This window comes from Calliopsis andreniformis, chromosome 4, assembly GCF_051401765.1.
Source record: "Calliopsis andreniformis isolate RMS-2024a chromosome 4, iyCalAndr_principal, whole genome shotgun sequence".
Lineage (NCBI taxonomy): Eukaryota > Metazoa > Arthropoda > Insecta > Hymenoptera > Andrenidae > Calliopsis > Calliopsis andreniformis.
In genome coordinates this window covers 1,213,678-1,234,583 of record NC_135065.1, presented here as the reverse complement: position 1 = coordinate 1,234,583, position 20,906 = coordinate 1,213,678, and the positions used below count along the sequence as shown (strand labels likewise).

At 32.6% G+C, this 20,906-nt stretch overlaps 2 protein-coding genes across 7 annotated transcripts in view; one reads left to right on the top strand and one right to left on the bottom strand.

Moving 5' to 3' along the window:
* The first annotated feature begins 1,165 nt into the window (after positions 1 to 1,165).
* On the top strand, positions 1,166 to 4,159 carry Xxylt (Xyloside xylosyltransferase). Its single transcript, XM_076377001.1, has 3 exons — positions 1,166 to 1,886; positions 1,962 to 2,435; positions 2,547 to 4,159. The coding sequence occupies exons 1-3, from the start codon at positions 1,488 to 1,490 to the stop codon at positions 2,751 to 2,753; spliced, it is 1,080 nt and encodes a 359-aa protein (XP_076233116.1). The 5' UTR covers positions 1,166 to 1,487; the 3' UTR covers positions 2,754 to 4,159.
* LOC143178378 (uncharacterized) overlaps positions 4,112 to 20,906 on the bottom strand; it is a 142,008-nt gene continuing 125,213 nt past the window's right edge. For 2 of the 6 annotated variants that reach the window (XM_076376995.1, XM_076376994.1), the window contains exons 4-13: positions 20,732 to 20,818; positions 20,035 to 20,161; positions 15,147 to 15,511; positions 14,754 to 15,036; positions 14,067 to 14,486; positions 11,613 to 12,545; positions 10,045 to 11,273; positions 9,178 to 9,275; positions 7,973 to 9,110; positions 4,112 to 5,346 (exon numbers count right to left, since the gene is read on the bottom strand). In XM_076376995.1, the coding sequence (XP_076233110.1) occupies positions 5,329 to 5,346; positions 7,973 to 9,110; positions 9,178 to 9,275; positions 10,045 to 11,273; positions 11,613 to 12,545; positions 14,067 to 14,486; positions 14,754 to 15,036; positions 15,147 to 15,511; positions 20,035 to 20,161; positions 20,732 to 20,818 (4,698 nt within the window). In that variant the 3' untranslated portion in view covers positions 4,112 to 5,328. Of the gene's footprint in view, positions 5,347 to 7,972; positions 9,111 to 9,177; positions 9,276 to 10,044; positions 11,274 to 11,612; positions 12,546 to 14,066; positions 14,487 to 14,753; positions 15,037 to 15,146; positions 15,512 to 20,034; positions 20,162 to 20,731; positions 20,819 to 20,906 lie in introns of those variants that run through there. The other 4 variants (XM_076376998.1, XM_076376997.1, XM_076376996.1 and 1 more) reach the window with 4 other exon arrangements.

Here is a 20,906-nt window from a genome sequence, read left to right as displayed (position 1 = left end):
TCAGATTTAGATTTCGAATTCAAGTTAGAGTTGCAATGAGTATTTCGGGTACTCGGATATCAGGATAGTAAGAGCTCTAATTTTAAATGATGAATTCTTCTACGCCAAATGATATTTACGTAGCTATATATCATTGCCCCTGTAACTGCTTTCACGTCTCTACTACACTATAACTCAATAACAATTTGAAGCTAATCGTTCAATTTACTGTATCCATGTTCAGGTTTGTATACCATAGTCACGCATGCGCACTGAAAATCGGGACCTCAGAAACGCCGGGGTTTCGCCTCTGTAAGATCCTCTGTGGTTAAGTGACGCCATTATTTAGTTACAATCCATAATACCGCGAATTTGAATTGTAAGGCATAGTTTGATTGCTCATCTTCTTACAGACACATTTAAATTTTATTTTAAAATAACATGTGTACATATATTGACCTGTATTTCTTTCATGAAGTTTATGTTTTTGATTCAAAGGTGTCTAGTCACTAGAGAAGGTAATGTTTCTATAAAGGACACTAAAACCTTGTCTAGATAAAAGTATTTTTAACGTCCTTTATTCATGAATAGTTGGCAAAGAGATTGTACTGTTTGTTTATCTATCATATATCTCGTCGATGGCATGAAGCGTAGGACAAATAGCCTTACTTACATGTTTGCTTATCTAATATTCAGTCAATTCCAGGTTATTCTATACCGACTTCGTCTGTGGTAAAATTAAAGTAATTGTCGATGGCGAAACCTATTTAGTTTGACAGAATTAAAACTAATTGCTAAATTCTTGTTTTTATATAATATGTCTATTTAACTCAAGTGTAACTTAATAAATATATATATAATATTTCCTTGTATATACATGGTCTATAAATTCAAATTGTGAGTTTAAGATCGCTTTCTTTTGGTTTAATAAATACATGATTGAATTTTATAGATCAATGGATCTATATTTACCTAAATTTTTAATCCCCCATCCAAAAATTCTGCACTATCCTTTAAGTCCATGGTTTATATGTTTTAAGATGGTGTTTAGATCATGGATATAAACCTAATTGAAAGTACAGAAACCAGTTGTATCAACATTGGTTTGTTTTTGTTTTAGATTTATTTTCACGATCCACAGAGTTGAACGCACCTATTTCAGTATATGTCTATATCGTTATATCTCTGTGTAAGCGAGCAGTACATTTGAGAGAGTAAATGAAGCTAATTCATCGAACGATAAATCCATTTTCCTGTGTTTATGCATTTAATGCGACAATAAAATAACGTTTGACATTGGACTGAATTATTTGGAATAAAAATTTCTATTATTATACTTATTGCGACTGTATTTTATAAACAATACTTTTGATTGAAGTTTCATTATTTCTATGAAATGTGTAATAGAATGAACTATCAATTTAATCTTCAATATTTAGTGAAAACATTTGCATGATTTGAGACTCAGAATATATAAAAAGGAAGCTTGATCATGAGCACATAATTAAATGCTCTTACTACGCAGGGTGCTTATAAATTTGATAATTTTTGCTGTGATTTTGTTACTGTTCTATTATTACCAAACATCAAATGGTGTACACTGGTTATCTCATACTGTCCAAGAATTGGAGAATGCTTCGACCACAGTGTCGGGCAGATCTGACAATGATGCAATTTCTACAACAATATTCATTGCAAATAAAACAGTTTATTATAATGTCTGGTGCATATTCACAAAAGTTATTAGCAATTCACCAATGAAACGGAAGTTTGAAATTTTTGCAGAATCTTTACTGAAACTATCTTCTGTCAATATTGCTTTTCATGTAATAACTGATGATAATAGCAAAAACATTGCAGAAAAAGTTTTGGAAGGCACTTTTTTGTCTACAGGAAAGTCTATGAAGGTAGAAGCATTAAATTACTTTCTTTAATATTCAATTATATTTAAAACTGTAATGTTTTAATATATATAATTTTAGGTGCAATATTATGATGTACATGAGTTGGCATCAGAATTAAAGTACATTGTATCTGTAATGTCTCCATATTTTAGTAGTAAACCAGGGACATATTATTCAGATGCCTTATTCTTTTTGTCATTGGGTTTACATAGAGTAGCTCCAATTGAGCAAAGTTTAGCAGTGATGTTTGATGCTGACACTAAATTTTGCAAAGATATCAAGGAGCTTTTTGATGAATTTAAAAATTTTGGAAATCAAGCTCTATTTGGCTTAGCTCCAGAGCTTACTCCAGTTTACAGACATGTTCTGTATTTATATCGTAATAAGCATCCAAATACTACATTTGGGGAGCCTGCTCAATCAGGTGGTTATCCTGGTTACAATAGCGGAGTAGTACTTTTTAATTTGGATAGGCTGCGCAATTCCTTAGCATATGATCAAATTGTTAAAAATGAGAGTGTTCGTTCCATGACAGAGAAATATCATTTTAAGGTAGTAAATTTATCTGTAAATTTATATTATTAAGAATGATAAAATGTAATTTTTTAATTAAAAAGTTGATTATAAAATATGACCTTAATGGTTCATTATTTATATTTTTAGGGTCATTTAGGAGATCAAGACTTTTATACCCTTTTGGGAATGGAAAGGCCTGAATTAATTCACATCATTGATTGTGGATGGAATAGACAATTATGTACATGGTGGAGAGATCGTGGTTATGCAGATGTGTTCGACAATTATTCAAGGTGTGATTCAGAAACAAAATTATGGCATGGAAATTGTAATACTCCTATACCTAACGAATGATCATTATGCATAATTACTTTTCACATAATGTGACAATGCGAAATTCTTTTCCATTATTTGTAGTGCAATCTTTTATGGAAGTATGGCTGTACTTGTCTTGATTGAAGTATTGTAATTGAAAGCATTTTTCGTTAATTAATATTTCTAGATCTGTGATTTGTCGATAACGATACGCTTCATCAAGCAATACGGACTGTCCATAAAGTCTCCATTTATTCTGTTATGTTTATCAAGAAAAGTCAAATTTACTATAAATAGGCATAAAAAGTCAACTCGTAAACCTAGCAGCGTCATCGACACTCCCGCATATTTCAAATAGGTTAACTGTTTTGGAGGAAATATTGTTCAATGTTCATGAAATAATCTGTATCATTGTTTCTATTGTATAATGGTTACACTTACAATTTTCCAAATTAGTGGATTGTTCAGGAAGATTAAAGATCATAAGCACAAAAATTCTTAGATTTGGATCATTGTTTGTGTAAAATTTAAAGCTTTATGAAATTTTGCATGAATCATTGAATTGAAAATTAGAAAGCATTGAGACATTTCATCACATATGAAAATTATTCCTCCTTAATTAATTTGTAATATGTCAAGATAATGATGGTGTTCATGTGGGTCTGCTTTTATGTCAATTAGTGGAAAAAATTCTTTCAATTGTACCCTTTTCTGTACACTTTTACATAAGACTACTAAATTTTTTATAATAGTTTCTATAAAATAGATAGGGACTTTATGGATATTCTGTATTTAAAAAGATTGTTAGTTCGTAAGTTCATGGTGCCCATAATCTATTTTACGGATCGTTTGCTATAGTTGTATATTTAAAGTATTTAAGATATACGTTATAAGTAATCATAACATGTATACATGTTACAAATTTAAAACTTAAGTGGAGAAAATTGCGAACATTCTCTTAAACTCTGTTTTGACCTTATCCAGTATAGGTGCTATATTCTAAAAAAAAAAGAATTCAAACACGAAAGATATTTAATTTTTAAGACATTGTATCAACATATTTTTCTAAAAAATATAATATTAACGTAATTACGTAATTGTTGTTTCCGCCTTTCTAGTATTTCTTTTTCTTGATGTTTCTTTTGTAATTTTTGGTGAAACTTTGGATGATAACGTACATAAATAGGATTATCATTGTACTATATTTTTCACATAAGGAAAGTATTAAATACAATATTGATACTATAATATGTTCTTACAACACGAGTACCACCTGCCATAAAGTACTCCCCAATCTTTCATAATTTATAAAACAACTAAATACTTCAGGTTCTTTGACTAATGGCAACAATTCTATTCGAATTGTTTTCCAAAACAACATTATTATTAACAAGATATCAACACAACAATATATTTTTCCTTCAACTGTTGAAACTGTTACAATGCCTGCGCAACATTCTTTAACAGAACAATTCCATTGTTTTTCTGTTAATAGTTTTGATAGTAATGTAAATAGTTTAAATACATAAAGCGTAAATTAATTACTAAACCATTCTTCGTTGTCTTATATGTATACTAACAAAAATTAGAACCTTATCGCAAAGAAAACAAACTTCAGTAAGCACACATTTCCAACGCAATTCTCAAACATTATCATCATTCTCAACATTCTGATTCTTGGTTCTGAGATATAACTGACCAGATTCTTTTTTTTTTCTTGGAAAGAAAAAAGTACTATCCAATAGTTACACACCCTACTGTATTCGTTGTACAAGTATATAAAATAAAATGAAGTCACCTTTGGTCCCAGTGATAGAAACTTAAACGTTAACAATAAAGGATTACGACACGTTAATTAGTGTTATTTCAACCGTTCGGACTAACAACCGCCTTTTTTCTTAGAAGTTAGTGTACCGAATGGCCGAACGAACTAAAAAGTAGATAAAGAACTTAATATAAACTGCATGGACTGTTTTGTGTAATGAGCAAAACCGTTACAAACGAACTTGGACAGTTCGTTGACTATTTGGACACGACGATTGTTAGATTTTCCTCTCTATCGCTTGCTTTTTTACATATTTAAAATGATATATACATTTTTGATCAACTATCGATAATTCTTCCTCAGTTATCCGATTTTTTACATACGATATTTACACGTGAGCGACTAATATGATCGATGATCTAAAGCAATGCTGATTTAGTTTACGGGCTTCATAAAGCTTCTTCCATCTTGTTAATGTAAGAATGTAGAGGTACAAATTCATGTAAGGGGTTGTTATCCCTACGAACGAGACGATGGTATAAATTATTAATTACTATACTATTCAGGGGAATTATTTGAGACAAGTCAGATAATGATGAGATGATCTAGAAAATAAATTCTTTTTGTTTATGACCCCTCTCTATTGTTATCTGTTAATGACTTTTTAACACTGTTTCTGTAAGATTTAAAACACAAGTAGGCATCCTCGACATGGTATTCCTTATCACCTGATATTTATCCATAAGAGAAATACGAAAAGATGATGAAGTTAGTAAAATCACAGTGACACATATTCACTGTTCTTCACGGTGAATTTGAACCTGTCTCACAATTGGAAGTGGAAGGCGTTTAACACCGCTCAGCAGCCTGCAATCACAAATTGTTATTAGTAACAGAGAATTCAAAGACTGCAAAAATGAAACACTAGTATTTTTGGAAAGTATTACTTGTTTTAGAAGAAAATATTTATATGTTAGATTAACAAAATTTAAGATATATAAATGACCAATATAAAATGTTAGAACAAAACAGTATTTCAAAATTTCAGTAATAAAAAATCTTGACAATTTGTAAGAATAGATTTTATGCTATTAAAATTATTTTTTTAACGTTCAGTGTTTCATTCTTTGCAGAAGGCCCTATTACTTCAAAGTAAAGATACACTATTGTCTCCAATAGTGATCGTAGTAGGGACTGGTTACAAGACGGGGAATCCAATTACATAGCCCGCTTTGTAATTCGATACGGTGTATTCAACATCGGAATCTTGACGAAATTCATGGCTTGTTGTTGAAGCTTTCTGTTTCGTCGTGGCAAACTACGAAGAAGGTGGTGGAGAAAGCAACGATCTCTGTTGGAGACAATACTGTGCTAATATAATACAATTAAATCACTGATATGCAATTTCGGGTATTTAGCTCTGATAATCTTGACTTTGACCTTGACCTATGTCGACAAGTTACTCGTTTGAGTAACCTCCAGAAAATTTTAGTCGTTGTTTATTGTTTATTAAAAAATGTTTCAAAAATATAGTTATTTTTGGTAGTATTTCTTTATCATTAAATTAGTAGTATTACTAATATTTAGGTTGCAGTACGAAATTAGCTGAGACTGCTAATACTGCTGAAGCTGAACATTCGAATATTCACCCGTTCCGAAATTATATTATGTAGTTGCAGCACTGATAACAGGATTGTAATTCGGAACAAAAATAACGGCAATTTTCAGCAGGTTAAAATTTCAAACTGTAGCGCGAGTTAAGCGGTATATTTATATTCTTCAAGTATGGATCTTTCAACAATTGCAGCAACAATTTGCAGTTTAGTAATGGAAGTAGTAGATTTATTTGATGATGAATTTCATGAAAACGAAACGTACATAGAGTTACTGACGAAAATATGTTATTAATAATTAATAATAATTAATATAATATAATATAATATAATATATATTATTATATTAATAATATTAATAATAATTATTATTAATATAATATTAATTAATATGTTATTAATTCTAATAATAAGAATTGAATAATACAAAACTTTCACAAAAGCTTATAACAAAGCAAAGAGTCACGTGCCATGGCTCAGACGGTCCTATCGTTGCGTTGACTAAATAATGGCGTAATGTGAAACTATACGCTGTAAACAGAAACAGCCCTCATGTAGCATCCGCTATATGCATTGCTGAAGCTACACCACCTCTTACAGATCAACAGAAATAACCGGAAATGATCAACTTCCTAGGATCGACTTATATGAAAAGGTAGTATCAAAGTAGTGGCAAGTTTAATAAAATCAGTACGCTACTTTGAAATTCGGAAGCATTTTCAGCGCTGTCAGTTGATTTCGAATTGCACCCCTAGTAGTATTTCTCTATATTTAATAAATATAATATAATATTGAATTATAATTCGATTAAAAGTGTAATGCGTGAGCGCGAGGGCGGGGTCTTTGTCCCAGACTAAACTCAGATCCTACTAAACTCTTTTTTTCCCAATTAAGAAAATATTGAGATATCGTGACCATACAATTCGAACTTCAATGAAATGTTCACTTCATACATTCCATATTTTCATTCACTGCACGGGTTATTGGTATTTCAATACACATTGGGAAGAAAGACGGATCAGAGTTGGTTTTTGCTAGGTCCTTTTATCAGTAGGAAGGTGAAAGGGAGGGGTAGACCCCACTCACGCGTTGAAGTTTTCAACTTCACCGAAGGCAATACGTATTTACTAATATTTCGGGAAGTACTTAAATAAGGGCTCACGTACAAGCGGAATTCAAATTTGGCAATTTCTTAAAAAAATATGTCAAAGTACATAATTTTTGCAAGCTCTTTCGATTAATTCCTTGTCTTCCTAACTTGCATGTAACTAAAAAACACGATAAGCTTGTACATACTAAATTTAACCTAAACAAATATGTAGTATTGAAAATAGTTTTCAGTATATTTCAAAAACTAAGGCCGAGTGATGAGCACATATATAGGGAAAAGTTGTTTCTATTTATTGATAACATATTTCAAGGCCATCGAAATTGATGGGATAACCCCTGAAAAGGGGTTATATAGAAATATATAGAAATATATAATTATATAGAATTATATAATTACCGAATATCTATTCTAGGTTATCCGAATATCTACCGAATATCTAGGTTACCGAATATCTATTCTAGGTTAGGTTTGAGAGCTAGGTTCTTTTCGGGGACGGAAGCCTACATATAGAATATGCAGACCTACATATTTCATGTATATTTGCCATAACTAATATTAATAAAAATTACAATACCATATTGGCAGATACACTTGCTTGGAAAATATTCTGTCGTTAATAATTAATAACTTTTTAAGAAATAATGACCGATGGTTAAAACCTTCTGGAGGTTATACTCAGGAGAGTGTTCTTGACAACATATGTCAATGTCAAGGTCATCAGAGCGGAATCCCTTAAACTGCATAATTATCTTATGTCCAAAATACTTACATTTTTCAAATTTTTGCAACCTCCGAAGTTTCGAATCGATTCCAGTAGAATATCTCTTGGGTCTATCTCAACTGGCATGGATTTTGGTCTAACATTTTTTAAAGTAACACCCGTGATAACAGGCATTGTTGGAGGTTTTGGTGGCTTTGGAATACCATTCAGTATTTCCTTGGAGATTTCCTTCGTGTATTCTTTGGAAGGTTCCTTCGCGTTGTTTTGGTTTTGGTCAATTATAGTAGTTGAAATTTTGAATCCCTTTACAACAGGCATAGGTTGATTGTTCTTAATATTAATACCATTTTTGAAAGCAAAGCTTCCCTGATTCTGACTATGCATACCCACAACTGAAGTGAATTTCTTGAGATTACTCTTTTGACCGCCATTAGTTAAGCACTGATCAATACTGACATTGATCTTATCAGGGTCAACGTGCTCATTTTGTTTGTTGGAATTATTTTCCAACTGAAGATCGGAGTGTCTATTCAGGACGAATCTTTTAGGTTTTGATCGAAGGCAGACATCCTCCCCAAACGCCTTAGATAACTCTCCGAAATTCACTGGAGAAGTGTCAATTACATTATTGTCCTGTTTGTTCTCTAAGAAGTTTCTCTTTAATTCCACTCCGGTTACTACGGGTTTATCGTTCATTGTTTTAGGCTCTGAAATGATTTTATTTGGAACTTTTTTTTTAAAGCCTGACGCTGTAGTATGTGTAATTAGCTTCTTAGCCAATTCATTAGGCTCACTCTTCTCTAGTGTTAAAGGTTCAACCTTAGTTTCCAATTTATTATCCCTGTCAAAAACTTTTTGGAGATTCGTAGAGTTTTCGTGACTAGTTGAACTGTCCCTCTCATCTTTTGTGCAGCTCATATTTACAATAGTTTTACTACTGTTTTTATTCGTTCCTAATTTGTAGTCTTTGTCCACTTTAATCTGAACATTAACGGTAGGACGTTCTGACCAGCTGCCTAAGCTTATCATAGGAGGTCCAGAATATGTATAACGCTTTGTGTTCATCTCTACTACTGAGGATTTCTTGGATTCTAGCTCTAGCTTTTCAAAGTTTGGCGCCGCTTTAGTATTACGAGTCGACACTACATTCGATTCGACCGAATGTTCGTTAGACACAGTCTTGGATCTGGAAGAAATTTAGAAATTTGTATTTGGGCATTATAAAAAATTACTTCAATTTTTAAGAAATTTACCTCGTTTTACCAAGTAATACTGTTTCATCTGATTCTTTGGATATATTTTCCTCCGCCTGTTGAGCATTTTTTAACTGTGGCAAAATGCTCTTCAGTACCTAAAAAATTACTCTCAGTTAATAAAATAAACGATAATGGTTTAGCTAACAGAAGGCATAATTTAGACTCTAAGGATAATTTTATATCTGATGCTCTCATTTTTATATCACTTGCCTCTTTCTAAGACACATTCTATTTTATAAATAAATATAATATAAATGTAAATATAATTAATATAAATAAAATAAGTAGAAATGATAATGGCATCCGCCAATAAAATTTAATTGTACATTTTTTGGTAATCTTAGGGAACCATTATCGCTAGTTTCAATAGTGCAAGCTGTATTATAAATCTAAAATTTCTGAAAGAAAGGAATATGAAATGGATATTCCAATGGTTCTCAGGAATTGAGTTGCGAATATGTATGCAAAATTGGGGAACTTCATATTCCCCGTCATTGAGATATTTTCGTTCAGCTACAATACGGAGTTAGTAGCAGGACAGCCTCTCAAGAAAGGGCGCGTTCTGGACCCATTACTAAGAGTGGTGTCGCTAAGCTCAAGGAAACGATTGATTATGTGATCAGAAGGAAAATAACCAATCATTGTCAAGTATGGGACAGTTTTAGAAGTCAACTGGAACTTTGGAAAAAAAATGTGGGAAGATAACCAAAGCTGATTTAAAGTACACAAAATCAGTTCTTGCAGAACGAATTTAGATCTTTCTAGGTATAAAGATTTGTAACACGTTCTCGATCCTATAACTATATTTCGAAGACGCCAAGTGAAGAAAAAATTCCTTAAATATTATTTTCAAAAGATGCCTACCTGTAAAGACTGCAGTTGCTTTTCTTTGGTAGGTTCTTCTTGCCTTTTTAAAATAGTTTCCCGCCACTGAGAAAACTTTTCATTGTTCTTCGTTGTAGTTGTATTCAAATTAGTGATGCTTACTGCTTTTTTCATTCCAATATCTTCCACTTTCTCTGAATTTCTACTGCTTTTAGTATCTTTATCTTCGGAACTACTATTTTGAAATTTGTGTTGCTCACTCACCGACAAGTAGCTTTTGGATCTATGAATATTGCTCTTTTCATTATCAGTTTGCCACCTTTGCAAGGATTCTGTTTCAGTCTTTGGTTCCAACTTGTTATCATCATCTTCAGAGGTGTTTACCGTTTGCTTTCCTGCACTGAAGTCCCTTCTATTCTTGTTTTCAGATTCCTCAAAACAGCTTTTGCTCCTGGATAATGTTGCAAAACCTCTGATAAATCTATTGTCTGAATCCCTTCCACAGATTTGTTGCTCATTCTCTTCGAATATATTTAAACTCTTCTGTCTAGTGTAGGTTGTAATGGTGAAGTTAGACAGAGTGTTGTCTGTGGATACTATTTTAGGAATATATGAATTTTCTGTGGTTCTTTTAAATTCCACATCTTTCATACCTTGAGGAAGTGTGCTTATTTTGTTTTCTAGTTCATAAATCACTTCCTTCTTGAGACTAGAATCTGACCTCTGTTGTCGCAAAGGTTTTTCTTGGATTCCTTTCTTACTTTCTTTAAGCTCTTTCTTCTCTGTTAGAGATTCCTGTTTCTCTAAAGGCTTCTTTAGATCTTTATGTAAGACTTCATCTTCTGTTTTCGCGATTTCTGGGTCTTTAACTGTCTCTGGCGATAAAATAACTTTTTCAAAGCTATTAAAATCTGGGGAAACTGAATCTCTAAAAGCACTCGGCGGAGCTGGAAGCTGATATTCCCAATCCGCGATTAAAAGATCTTCATCAGTGGCTGATACGTAGTCAGATGTATCTTGTTGCAAGTTTACTGTCAAATTTGGTGTACTAGTATCCGCTAATGTACTATCTGGGAAATTATTGTCTTGCTGTTTTAAGTTCTGCTCCTTCACGGATTTCTTGGTATTGGAATGGTCTGTTTCTTTAGTGATATTTGTTATTTCTGGGTTTTCGACCAGTTCATCATTGGAAGATGAAACTGGTAAAGAGTTGGACAATGTGTCGGATACTTTTTGAAGCAGATCATCTGTTTCCAACAGCTTTGTATCTGTCGAGAAGATATTATGAAATATTAGAATTGCAACAGTAATACTATTATAATTAAATATTAACGAAATTAAATTTTAATTCAGAAATTAACTAACTAGTGACTTTAGTAATAAGACTTTAGTAAGAAGAATATAATAAGAACCATATTAGTAGTGGTGGGCGAAAGTTGTTTTAAATCATTTCAAGTATTTTTTCGAAATGTTTAAGATCTTTGAAATTCGTTAAGACGAATATTAAGAACTTAATATTTGAAATGATTCAAAATCGTATATCTATTGAAAAATTTGCAGGACATAAATTTAAATACCCATCACCACTATTGATATACAACATGCACCTGATACAATCAATCCGTGATGTGATTTTTGTCCACCAATATTCTGATGATTAGTGTCTTGCTCCTTTTCTGGCTCTAAACCAACGTTAGACGCTACATTCAAATTTAAAGCAAATGTGATATCTTCCCCATGAGAAGTTAAATGTCTTTTTTGCTTCTCCAACATATTTATTTCAAAGTCGTTAGATTTAGATGCTGTTCGAGCAATTTTTGTTCTCTTTGGATCCTTATTTTGTACTCTCATGTCGTTAATGTCTGCTTTATTCCTCATATTTTCCTTCCCTTGAGTAGGTTTATTTTTTTCAACAGTTGATAATAAATGTTTGTTTTCTGTTAGAACATCCAAGTGTTCACACTTCGGTACAGTTGAAATTATAGCGCAAAATTTTTTCTCTTGATCAGAATTGTCTGTTGTTGATGACGTAATATTTTGATTCTTGTTCCTGATTTCATCAATGCTTAATTTCCTCTCGTTAGTAACCATATCATTCTCATCTTTTGCTATCATTTCCAGTGAGTCTGCATTTTCTTTTGAAATTATTGAGTTATGGTCAAAGAATGTTTGAGTAGGATCAACTTTAGAAGTCAAGAATACTTCATCCTCACTGGTAGAACAATTTGAAGTAGCATCTACTTTACTTGTGATATGAATCTTTTCATCAAATGTAGTCGAGTTTCTTCTACTCCATTCAATCCTAACCGTGTTATCGCTTAATTCATCAGCGACATGCGAACTCGAGTCACTTGCAAAACTTCCACTACGGGAATGTGCAGAAATATTCGACAAGCGGTCTACATTATTGGAGTTGGAGCTAAGGCTTCTACTCAACGGGGAAGGTGGTGCTAACTTGCGCTTTGGTACCTGAGGTCTCATCGAGGTACTACCAGTTGTCGAAGTGTTTCTAGGCTTTGGAAGTGGAACGGGTTCTCCAACTGTATTTAAAGGAAAAAGAAAAAAAAGAAGAAACCATCACCAATAAGGTAATACTGGCAAGCAAACGGGCATTTTTATGAGAATATTTATGTGCATTGGGCGTACAGTCTCATAGAAGCATGCAAGATAAAGGTCACAGTTTTTCATTTAATAGTACTATTTATCATACACGTATTACACATAGTACCATTATGTTATACTCTTATTATATTATACTGTTTAATCATTTGCACGAATATTGTATACAGAATATTGTATTATAGATAAAATAATAGATAAAGAATTTAATATAATAGTTTTATATAAAAATAGATCGTAAAGCATTAGCCAGGATCTTTAACGTAAAGGACGGAACATAAATCATAATAAGGAACTTCAATGATAGTGAATTGATTAAGTTGAAAAACAAAATGCAAGGTATTGAAATGTTTTTTGAGGTACTTAAACGAATTCTCCAGCTCTACTCTCCAATATAGAATTCAATTGAAGTAAAAATCTATTCCAGTTTTCTGTGGATTCCTCTCTACTCACTAAACCTGGCGGAGGAGGTTCTAAAATACTTAATTTTTTCTCAGATTCTACTTTACATTCACTATGCTGAATAATGGGTAGAGACGGTAATTCATCCACATTGGTAAGTATTGGGTCTGTAGTTGGCATTGAAATGTCTAATGGTTTTGTTGAAATTGCGAATATTTGCAAATTACTTAAAGGTGGTGGAGAAAGATTAGACCTACGACAACTCAATTGATTTGTAAACAAGTCTCCCTTCGGACTAGAAGAAATCAATCCATTATAACACTTGGTGGTGGTTACATTCCCTAATTTTGCCTCCCTAGCTTGAATATAATTTGACTTATTATCAGAAAAACTGTTTCTAATGTAAAAACTTCGTGAACCTAATAGATTAGGTTTCTCAAAATTGTTTACTACCTTCGTTTCTCTCAGATTGGAGCCATTTTGAAAACTCAAACTGTGCTTTAACGCATTAGTCTGACATTTTTCGCCGCAAATATACTTATTGATATTTAACTTTTCTGAACTACATCTATTTTCTCGTGACTCACATTTTAGAATATTCTCTATATTGGTTTTTATATTGTCCAAATTAACTAAAGTCTGCATTTTAACTAATCTAGTTTGTGATTCAAACGATTCCTGATTAGAATATTCACGGTATTCTTGAAAGCTGTTTGTTCTTGGGAATTTCCAAGCTCTCGAAGCATTCGTACAAGCGAAGCTCTGAGCCTTCTGTAATCTAGCTTGTGACATGAAGGATTGGTCAGTAAAGCAACTATCATTGAAATCTGTAGAAACCTTTCTGTGTTTCTTTAAACTTCTACGGCATTCTGCAATTCGGGAGTGTAACTTTAATTTTTCAGAATCAAAGGGACTTCTGTGCTTTTCGATGACCTTTGTTCCTTCCTCTACGTCAAGTATTTGTTCAAAACTATTTGTCGACACGAAACTATAGGAAGGTACGTTATTTTCTAAACTACCATAACTACGCACTAGCTTACCTTTCTTTCGTGGTACTCTACCATCTACAGGGACATCTTCTACGGGTGCAATGTTTCCTGGCTTGTCATTTAGTAATTTAGCGTTTATGGATTCTGATCTATGTCGCGATTCAACGTCCAGTTTGCAGGCTTTAATTTCTTCATCCCTGTTCATCGATTCTGGTTTGGTCAAGTCCATAATTGGTGACAATTTCGTGCTCACAGTAGCTACACCAATATCTGAATTTGCTTTTGGAGGCTCCTCTATATCTGAATTTGCTTTGGACGGAGCACTAATATCTGATGGAGGCTTGGATGGATCCATATCCGATGTCAAAGACTCTTCAGAATCAACGATACGCTCTAATGCTTGGGTAGAAATGGCAGATGACAAAGGTCTGGTTACTGGCGGAGGAGGTGCTGCTCTCTTCTTTCTTAGACCTACGAAAGAAGATCCAAGTGCATATTTATTTATATAAACAAGTTCACTTAAATGCTTGAACTTAAACTAGTTTTCAGCTATTTAAGGTTTATAGCTTTTGGATATATACTGTTAGCTACAAATGCAATTTTGTAAATCTTTATGTAGCTAAACACAATTTTAAGGTAAATTTTGCACCGAATAGTAAAGCAGGAGGTAAAGGATTAATAAAAACATATGTACATATACATACATACATAAACTAATTTTTATTAGAAAAATTCTACCTGCAGAGCTTAAAGAAGTGCTGCTAATTCCACGTGTAAGCGTACCAGAAACGGATGCTAGATTGCTCAGGCTCTTGCTGGACTGTGAAGTTTGCGCCAATTTTCTAGGTGCCTCAGTTGGTATTCTATTTCTTCTAGGTAACGTTTCTGGGAGTCTCCCGGCAGAGTCAAGGTTATCGCTCAATACGGATGCTTCGTGGTATCCAGAGCTGTCACTACTGTTGCGACTGTGGCTGATCATCATCTTATCCTTGTTCGAATCTTCAGTATTTTCTTCAGAACTCTGAAATTAAACACTTACATTATCAATCAACTATAGAAATCTCAATATTACAGAACTTTTAAGTTATTCAAAACTTATAATAACCACACTATATTGACAATTTTACTAACGTTGCTAACTTCTGGCTGAGCTTGAACAGGCGGTTTGGGAGCTGGTCTTCGTTTTCTTTGAGGTCTCGTAGGTGGTTGAAGTGGGCTAGTGCTTCTACCAGTCTCATCACTCCTTGCTGGAGATGCACTACGTCCACCTAAGCTATCGGTGCTCAGGGAACCTTCTTTTGACTTTTTGAACACGAAGCTAAAGACACTTTGTTTTGCTTGCTGTCTTCGTCTTTCCTCTTGTCGTTGTAGAGCCATTATATCCTGCGTACTTAAAGCTGATCCGAGAGCTCTTTCTTGCTTTGCGTACAGTGTTACCTCTTGAAGATGGTAGTCTTGCAAGGATAATGATAGGTCTAGCGTCTCCTCTAGATTTGCTGAAGAAAAAATCTCGATTAAACAGTGAAATTTAAATCAGTAGGAAAATGTAAATACAAATTTCTAATATTCAGGAGCGTATAACGAAGGATTAATTTTAATATCATTTGTTTTAATAGTAATATTTTTTAATTATCTTGTACCTCTTAGGCTAATTCTAAATTACTTTTGTACATTATATAGACCAATTTAATTTTTAAATCAGAATACTTATGTACTTGGTCATGTCGGCAAATATAAATTAAATGATCTATAAAGAAAATTCTTAATGAGATTACAAACAGAAATAAAATGTTTTCAAATCCAACGAAAACAAATTGCAATGTGCATATAAGAACCATCACGAGTATAGCAAAGCTGAGAAGCTCATACAGTTAATGATTGAGTAACAAGTGGAAGGGTCGATCAGAAACCTTATAAGAGTGATCTTAATACATAATTGGTGTAGGTAGATAACTGAAATATCTTGTGTACTGGCACTGTAAACAATCGAGAAGTCGGTTGCAATATCCAATGATGCAGAGCCATTTATTTGTAAATCTGGTTGTACGGCCAACTCAAACGATTCAGACCGCATCGACATTTTCTATCTCTCTCTTTCTCTTATTCAACGACTTCCGTGTAAGAAAGAGATAGAGAATATCGATGCGACCAGATTTGTTTGAGCTGGGTGTGCATGTACAAAGCTAAAGTAGTTAAAACTTAACGATCATAGTCGAAGATCTGTACAATTGTATTTTGAGAAATTTTATTTTTCTATCTTAAAATTTAACTACGGCATTAGAAATTGTATTTAAAAAGGGAATATACTTATTATAAGAAAGAAACAACAATGTGTTAATAATTATTGCACAAAATGTTGCAGAAAATTTCTGTTTAAAGGTATTCTGTAATTTTATAATGATCGTTATTTTCTTATTGCGAAAAGAATTAATAATTTCTATGCGTAGCTAATATAGCTCCCTTATTATTATTTTAATTCATGACAATTGTACATACGTATCTATACTAGACAATTGTCTTTAATTCTGTTTTGATTACTTTATTTTTCGATTCAAATATGATATTAACATGAATATCAAATTCATGTATCTGTCTTTTATTTTATGACGGTCGATTGTCTGTAATTATAACCTAGATTATATAATGCTAAATTATGTTGTATGTTTAAGTCACATGGGGGAAGACTTTCATCTGCCAAAAGGACAGAAATGCAGAATTCTAGGAAAATTGGATTGGAAAGGTCATTGTATTGTATATATTCATATTCGCGATTTGAATGGTTTCAGAAGCCATATTAAGGGGGTAGAGTAGTCACGTGACTTTTCGAGATTGACAGGTTAGTATCTGCTGTTAGTTTACGTTACATGAATAGCATTACCTACAAACACGTAGCTGTATAATGCAAGCGAAATGGAGACACTATGATTTCCGAGTTGAGAACGCGATTTAGAAAATTTCTCTATCCACTATACATACTATTACATGTGTATGTGAGCTCGGCGCATCAACAGTTGAGAAAAGTTGAGAGAGAAGGCAGATGTGATTCTTACTTTCTTGCACTTGAAACGCTGAGATTCAACTGTTCAAGTTGGCGGCAAGCGACACGAACCACGCACGATCTTTTCAATTGCCCAAATATTTTCATTTTTCGATTTGTTAAAAGGGGGCGGTGACGGATCTACTCTTCAAGAGGCCTTAGACCTTACGAATTTTCAGAGCCCCATTGTAATAAATAAATTATGGGTAATATGTATTGTTTTATTTTTATGCAATATTAAATACATATAAGATTAAAAATACATGGATCAAGTATTTGAAAAGACATTTGTTTCACATTTATCGCGATAATAATGTACCCATATAATTCACACTCTAGATGCAAAAAACTAACAATAACTCAGTATATACTTTCATTTGATTTTTACTTTAAATTTTTGGTAGTTGTGACAAATGCTATTCTGTTGAATTGCACTGTTGCACGTACGGAATTTCTGGTGAAATAAATCCACTATTGGTGAGACCTCGAGAGATTTTTATGAAATTTTTAAGGATCAGTTTAGGAGTGATGACGTTTTGTGGAATATCTCTGTGCGTATTTTTTATGAACAATCAAAACAACTCTATGTGCACATCTTTGGAAATTAATAATAGTATTCTGAATGAAGTCTATTCAAGCTGAATGATGATTTTTTTTTAAATGACAGATGAGCTGGGAAAGGGTTCATTTAAAAAAAAGAAGTTCAATGGAGCGCACTCTGGTCATGATTTAACGAGATTCTGCTGATATTTAGTAATACGAGTGTTATAAGTAGAGCAAAAATCGGCCGTTTACAGCCGTGGAATTCAAGCATTTTTATATATAATTTAGAGAGTGTTCTGAATAAAATTATGACCAGAGTGTGCTACATTGAACTTTCTTCTTTTGAATGAATCCTTTCCCAACTCAAAAACTTCTCATATAAGAATGAAAAGTTAGCTCCCGTAAATCCATATTTTTCCCAAATTTTGTCGGTAATGTCACCTCTCTGTCACATCCTAGTCTACTCCCTTAATCTATGCAGAACCAAGTAAAGCATACAGTAACTAACCTCTCTCCATAAATCTAATATTTGTTTGTATCAAAAAGTGTGTGTAAAAGTTTCTGCTGACTTCGGTCATGTAAATATCACAATGCATAACTTAATCATGAAAAACTGTTAATAAAATTATTAGCTAATTAAATTAAGAAATTTTAATCTTTCATAATTTTCAAAGACATTCAATCCTTTACTCTAAAGTTATCAAAATGATCAATTCTATAAGTATTTCTAATATACTTGAACTTATTTATTACTAAACAATATTTCAAGTGACTCTAACTCTGTTGTGAGTAACTCAATATTGTAATAAATAGTTTGTATTAGGTCGTTTATTAAATTCTGCGGATTTTATCTTGAATTTTGTACGAAACTGACGCAATCACAATTTTCTTGTTTAATTAAACCATTTGCTATCAGTTTTTATTACCTTCTTCTACTTCTCCTGCAACAATTGGATTCCATAACTGCAGAATTCTGAGGGTTTATATGCAGAATATGCGTCCACTCAATTTTTCACTCTGTCAAATTTTGGAAATGATTGCTCTCTGAGACTGTTTTGTTAATGGAAACAAAAGGTAATTTGAAGGTCACGCATCTGCAGAATAGGCTAAGCGTGAGAGAATTTTCCATCATAACTTCACACTGCGGAGGAGACACGGCGCTTTCGATCAAATTATGGGAAACTCACTCTCTTTCTTTCTGAATTTTTCCTAATTGTTCTAACCAATTCCATATAAGAAGTTTATCTATTCCGAACTGCTTTACAAGCTCACTCGGCGATCGGGCCGGGTCTTCTGCCAGCAACAGTAACAAATGATCTATTTTCATTTTAGCCGGTTTTTTACTGCGTTTTTGTCGCTTAAATTAAAATGACCTCTTCTGAATCGTTTAAACCACTTTTCGCACGTATCTGCACATATAATGTCCTCACTATACGCTTCTTCAATAAATCGTTTTGTTTTTGCTGACATTTTTTTCGAATTAAAAGCTAGCAGAAATGTAATGCCGGATATGCTTCTTTTTAGGTACCGTTTTGAATTAATACAAATGAACGGTCCTCACTGAAAGACTGAACATCTCAAAACGTTTTTTTACCCAATTAGACAATTTATGAGAGAAAACAACAACCGTTGCAAATTATAAGCACAATGCACGCCAGTGTCACCCATATGAAATTCGCAGAAGTTCATGAATGATCTAATATAAGTAAGCATGTTTTACACTTACACTTATTTCCACTTAATAAACATATAATGATACAAGAAATACTATATAAGAAGAAAATGAAAAGAATTCATAACGGAACATAATACTTAACTCACAGTGTCAGAATGAAATGGCTCGTATCATTTTTTTGAGTTTTTCAACTGTCTGATTCAACAGTGCAATTGATTTTATCAGTTATTTATAATCCTTTAAGAAGATTTTTGCAATTTGTGGATTTGTGAAACATTTTATCACCGAAATAAATATCGCCTTATCATTTAATAAGAATTTCATCTTATCAGTTAAAGATTAAAACAAATCTAAATGAATTATTAACTTTCATACAATTTTACCTTATATGGCATTCAAGAACTACAATTTTAATTGACAAGAAATACCGTGTAAACCTTTTCAGGTAAAGGACTGTTTTGGAAAAAAATTCAAGTGGTACTGATTTAAATATTAAGAAAACACGAATAAATCACCAAGACTTATCAGAAAGTGGTTTTCTAGTGTAGGCGAAACCGAGATTCAAAAATATTAGAATCTTAAATGAACATCGTAATTATTTAACAAAATTCATCATCACCTGAAAAGGTAAATCATTTACACTTTTTCTGTTGAAAATATCTTTTTTATCTTCGATAATTTCAACACCTGGTTTTAATTTGGTTTAAGTTTGAACTGTTATTTCATTGTTGTAATTATTGCAAAAGATTATGAATTGAAAATACCTGGATGCCGAAGTTCATATTTGTTCTTGTCCAAGTTCTTTTCTCGACAAACTTCTTCTAAAATTTCACCCAAGTTCATTTTAGGACTGACTCTGGATACATACAATTGATTTCTTGGCAGCCGCACCTATAATAGTTTCATATTCTCTGTAATTGCTGTCTAAATAGTTGAGGGTCTATTATACAGGGTGCATCAGAAATGGGTGGATAAACTTTGCTATTGTCATCTATTCTCCCTAAGAATGAAAAAATGTCATATAGACATATGTTGTAGGTTCAACAACTCTTCTTTTTCGAGATGCTGTATGTGACGGAATTCGAAATAGACCAAAAGTTTTGAACATCTTCTACAGTCTCTGAAATATCGACGCCAATTGTAATATTACACAAGAACATCATTTTCAATATTTTCTTTAGGTACGTTATAAGCATCTCTAAAATATTCTGTCACAAACAAAAAACGTTTATATCTCGAAAATAAAGAGTTTTTGAACCCAATGTTTATATGACCTGTTTTTATCCTTAGAAAGAGCGGAATACGATACCAAAGTTTGGCCACCTGTTTCTGAAGCATCCTGTAGATTGATACAAACCTCGTAGAAAAACAAAATTATTTAAAACACAGAATATTGTAATGCAAAAATCTATTTACTTTAGCTCATGGTATATTTAAAAAATACTAAATTTGTTTCTTTACCTGTAATCTGAAAGTCGTTTCAAAAGGTTGATTCGTCTGCTTTATCTTTTTTGGTAAGAAAGTGCCCTGTTTTGGTAGTAGTTTTACCTATAATATTAAATTACTCTTAACTCAAAGTCCTCTTAAACAGAAATTAATTGTTTTTTAAAGTTATTTATTGTTTAATGATGTACTA

Coding starts and splice junctions, on each gene's coding strand:
- Xxylt (XM_076377001.1), top strand. CDS start 1,488: ATGCTCTTACTACGCAGGGTGCTTATAAATTTGATAATTTTTGCTGTG. Junction 1,887..1,961: donor CTACAGGAAAGTCTATGAAG/GTAGAAGCATTA, acceptor ATATAATTTTAG/GTGCAATATTATGATGTACA. Junction 2,436..2,546: donor CAGAGAAATATCATTTTAAG/GTAGTAAATTTA, acceptor TTATATTTTTAG/GGTCATTTAGGAGATCAAGA.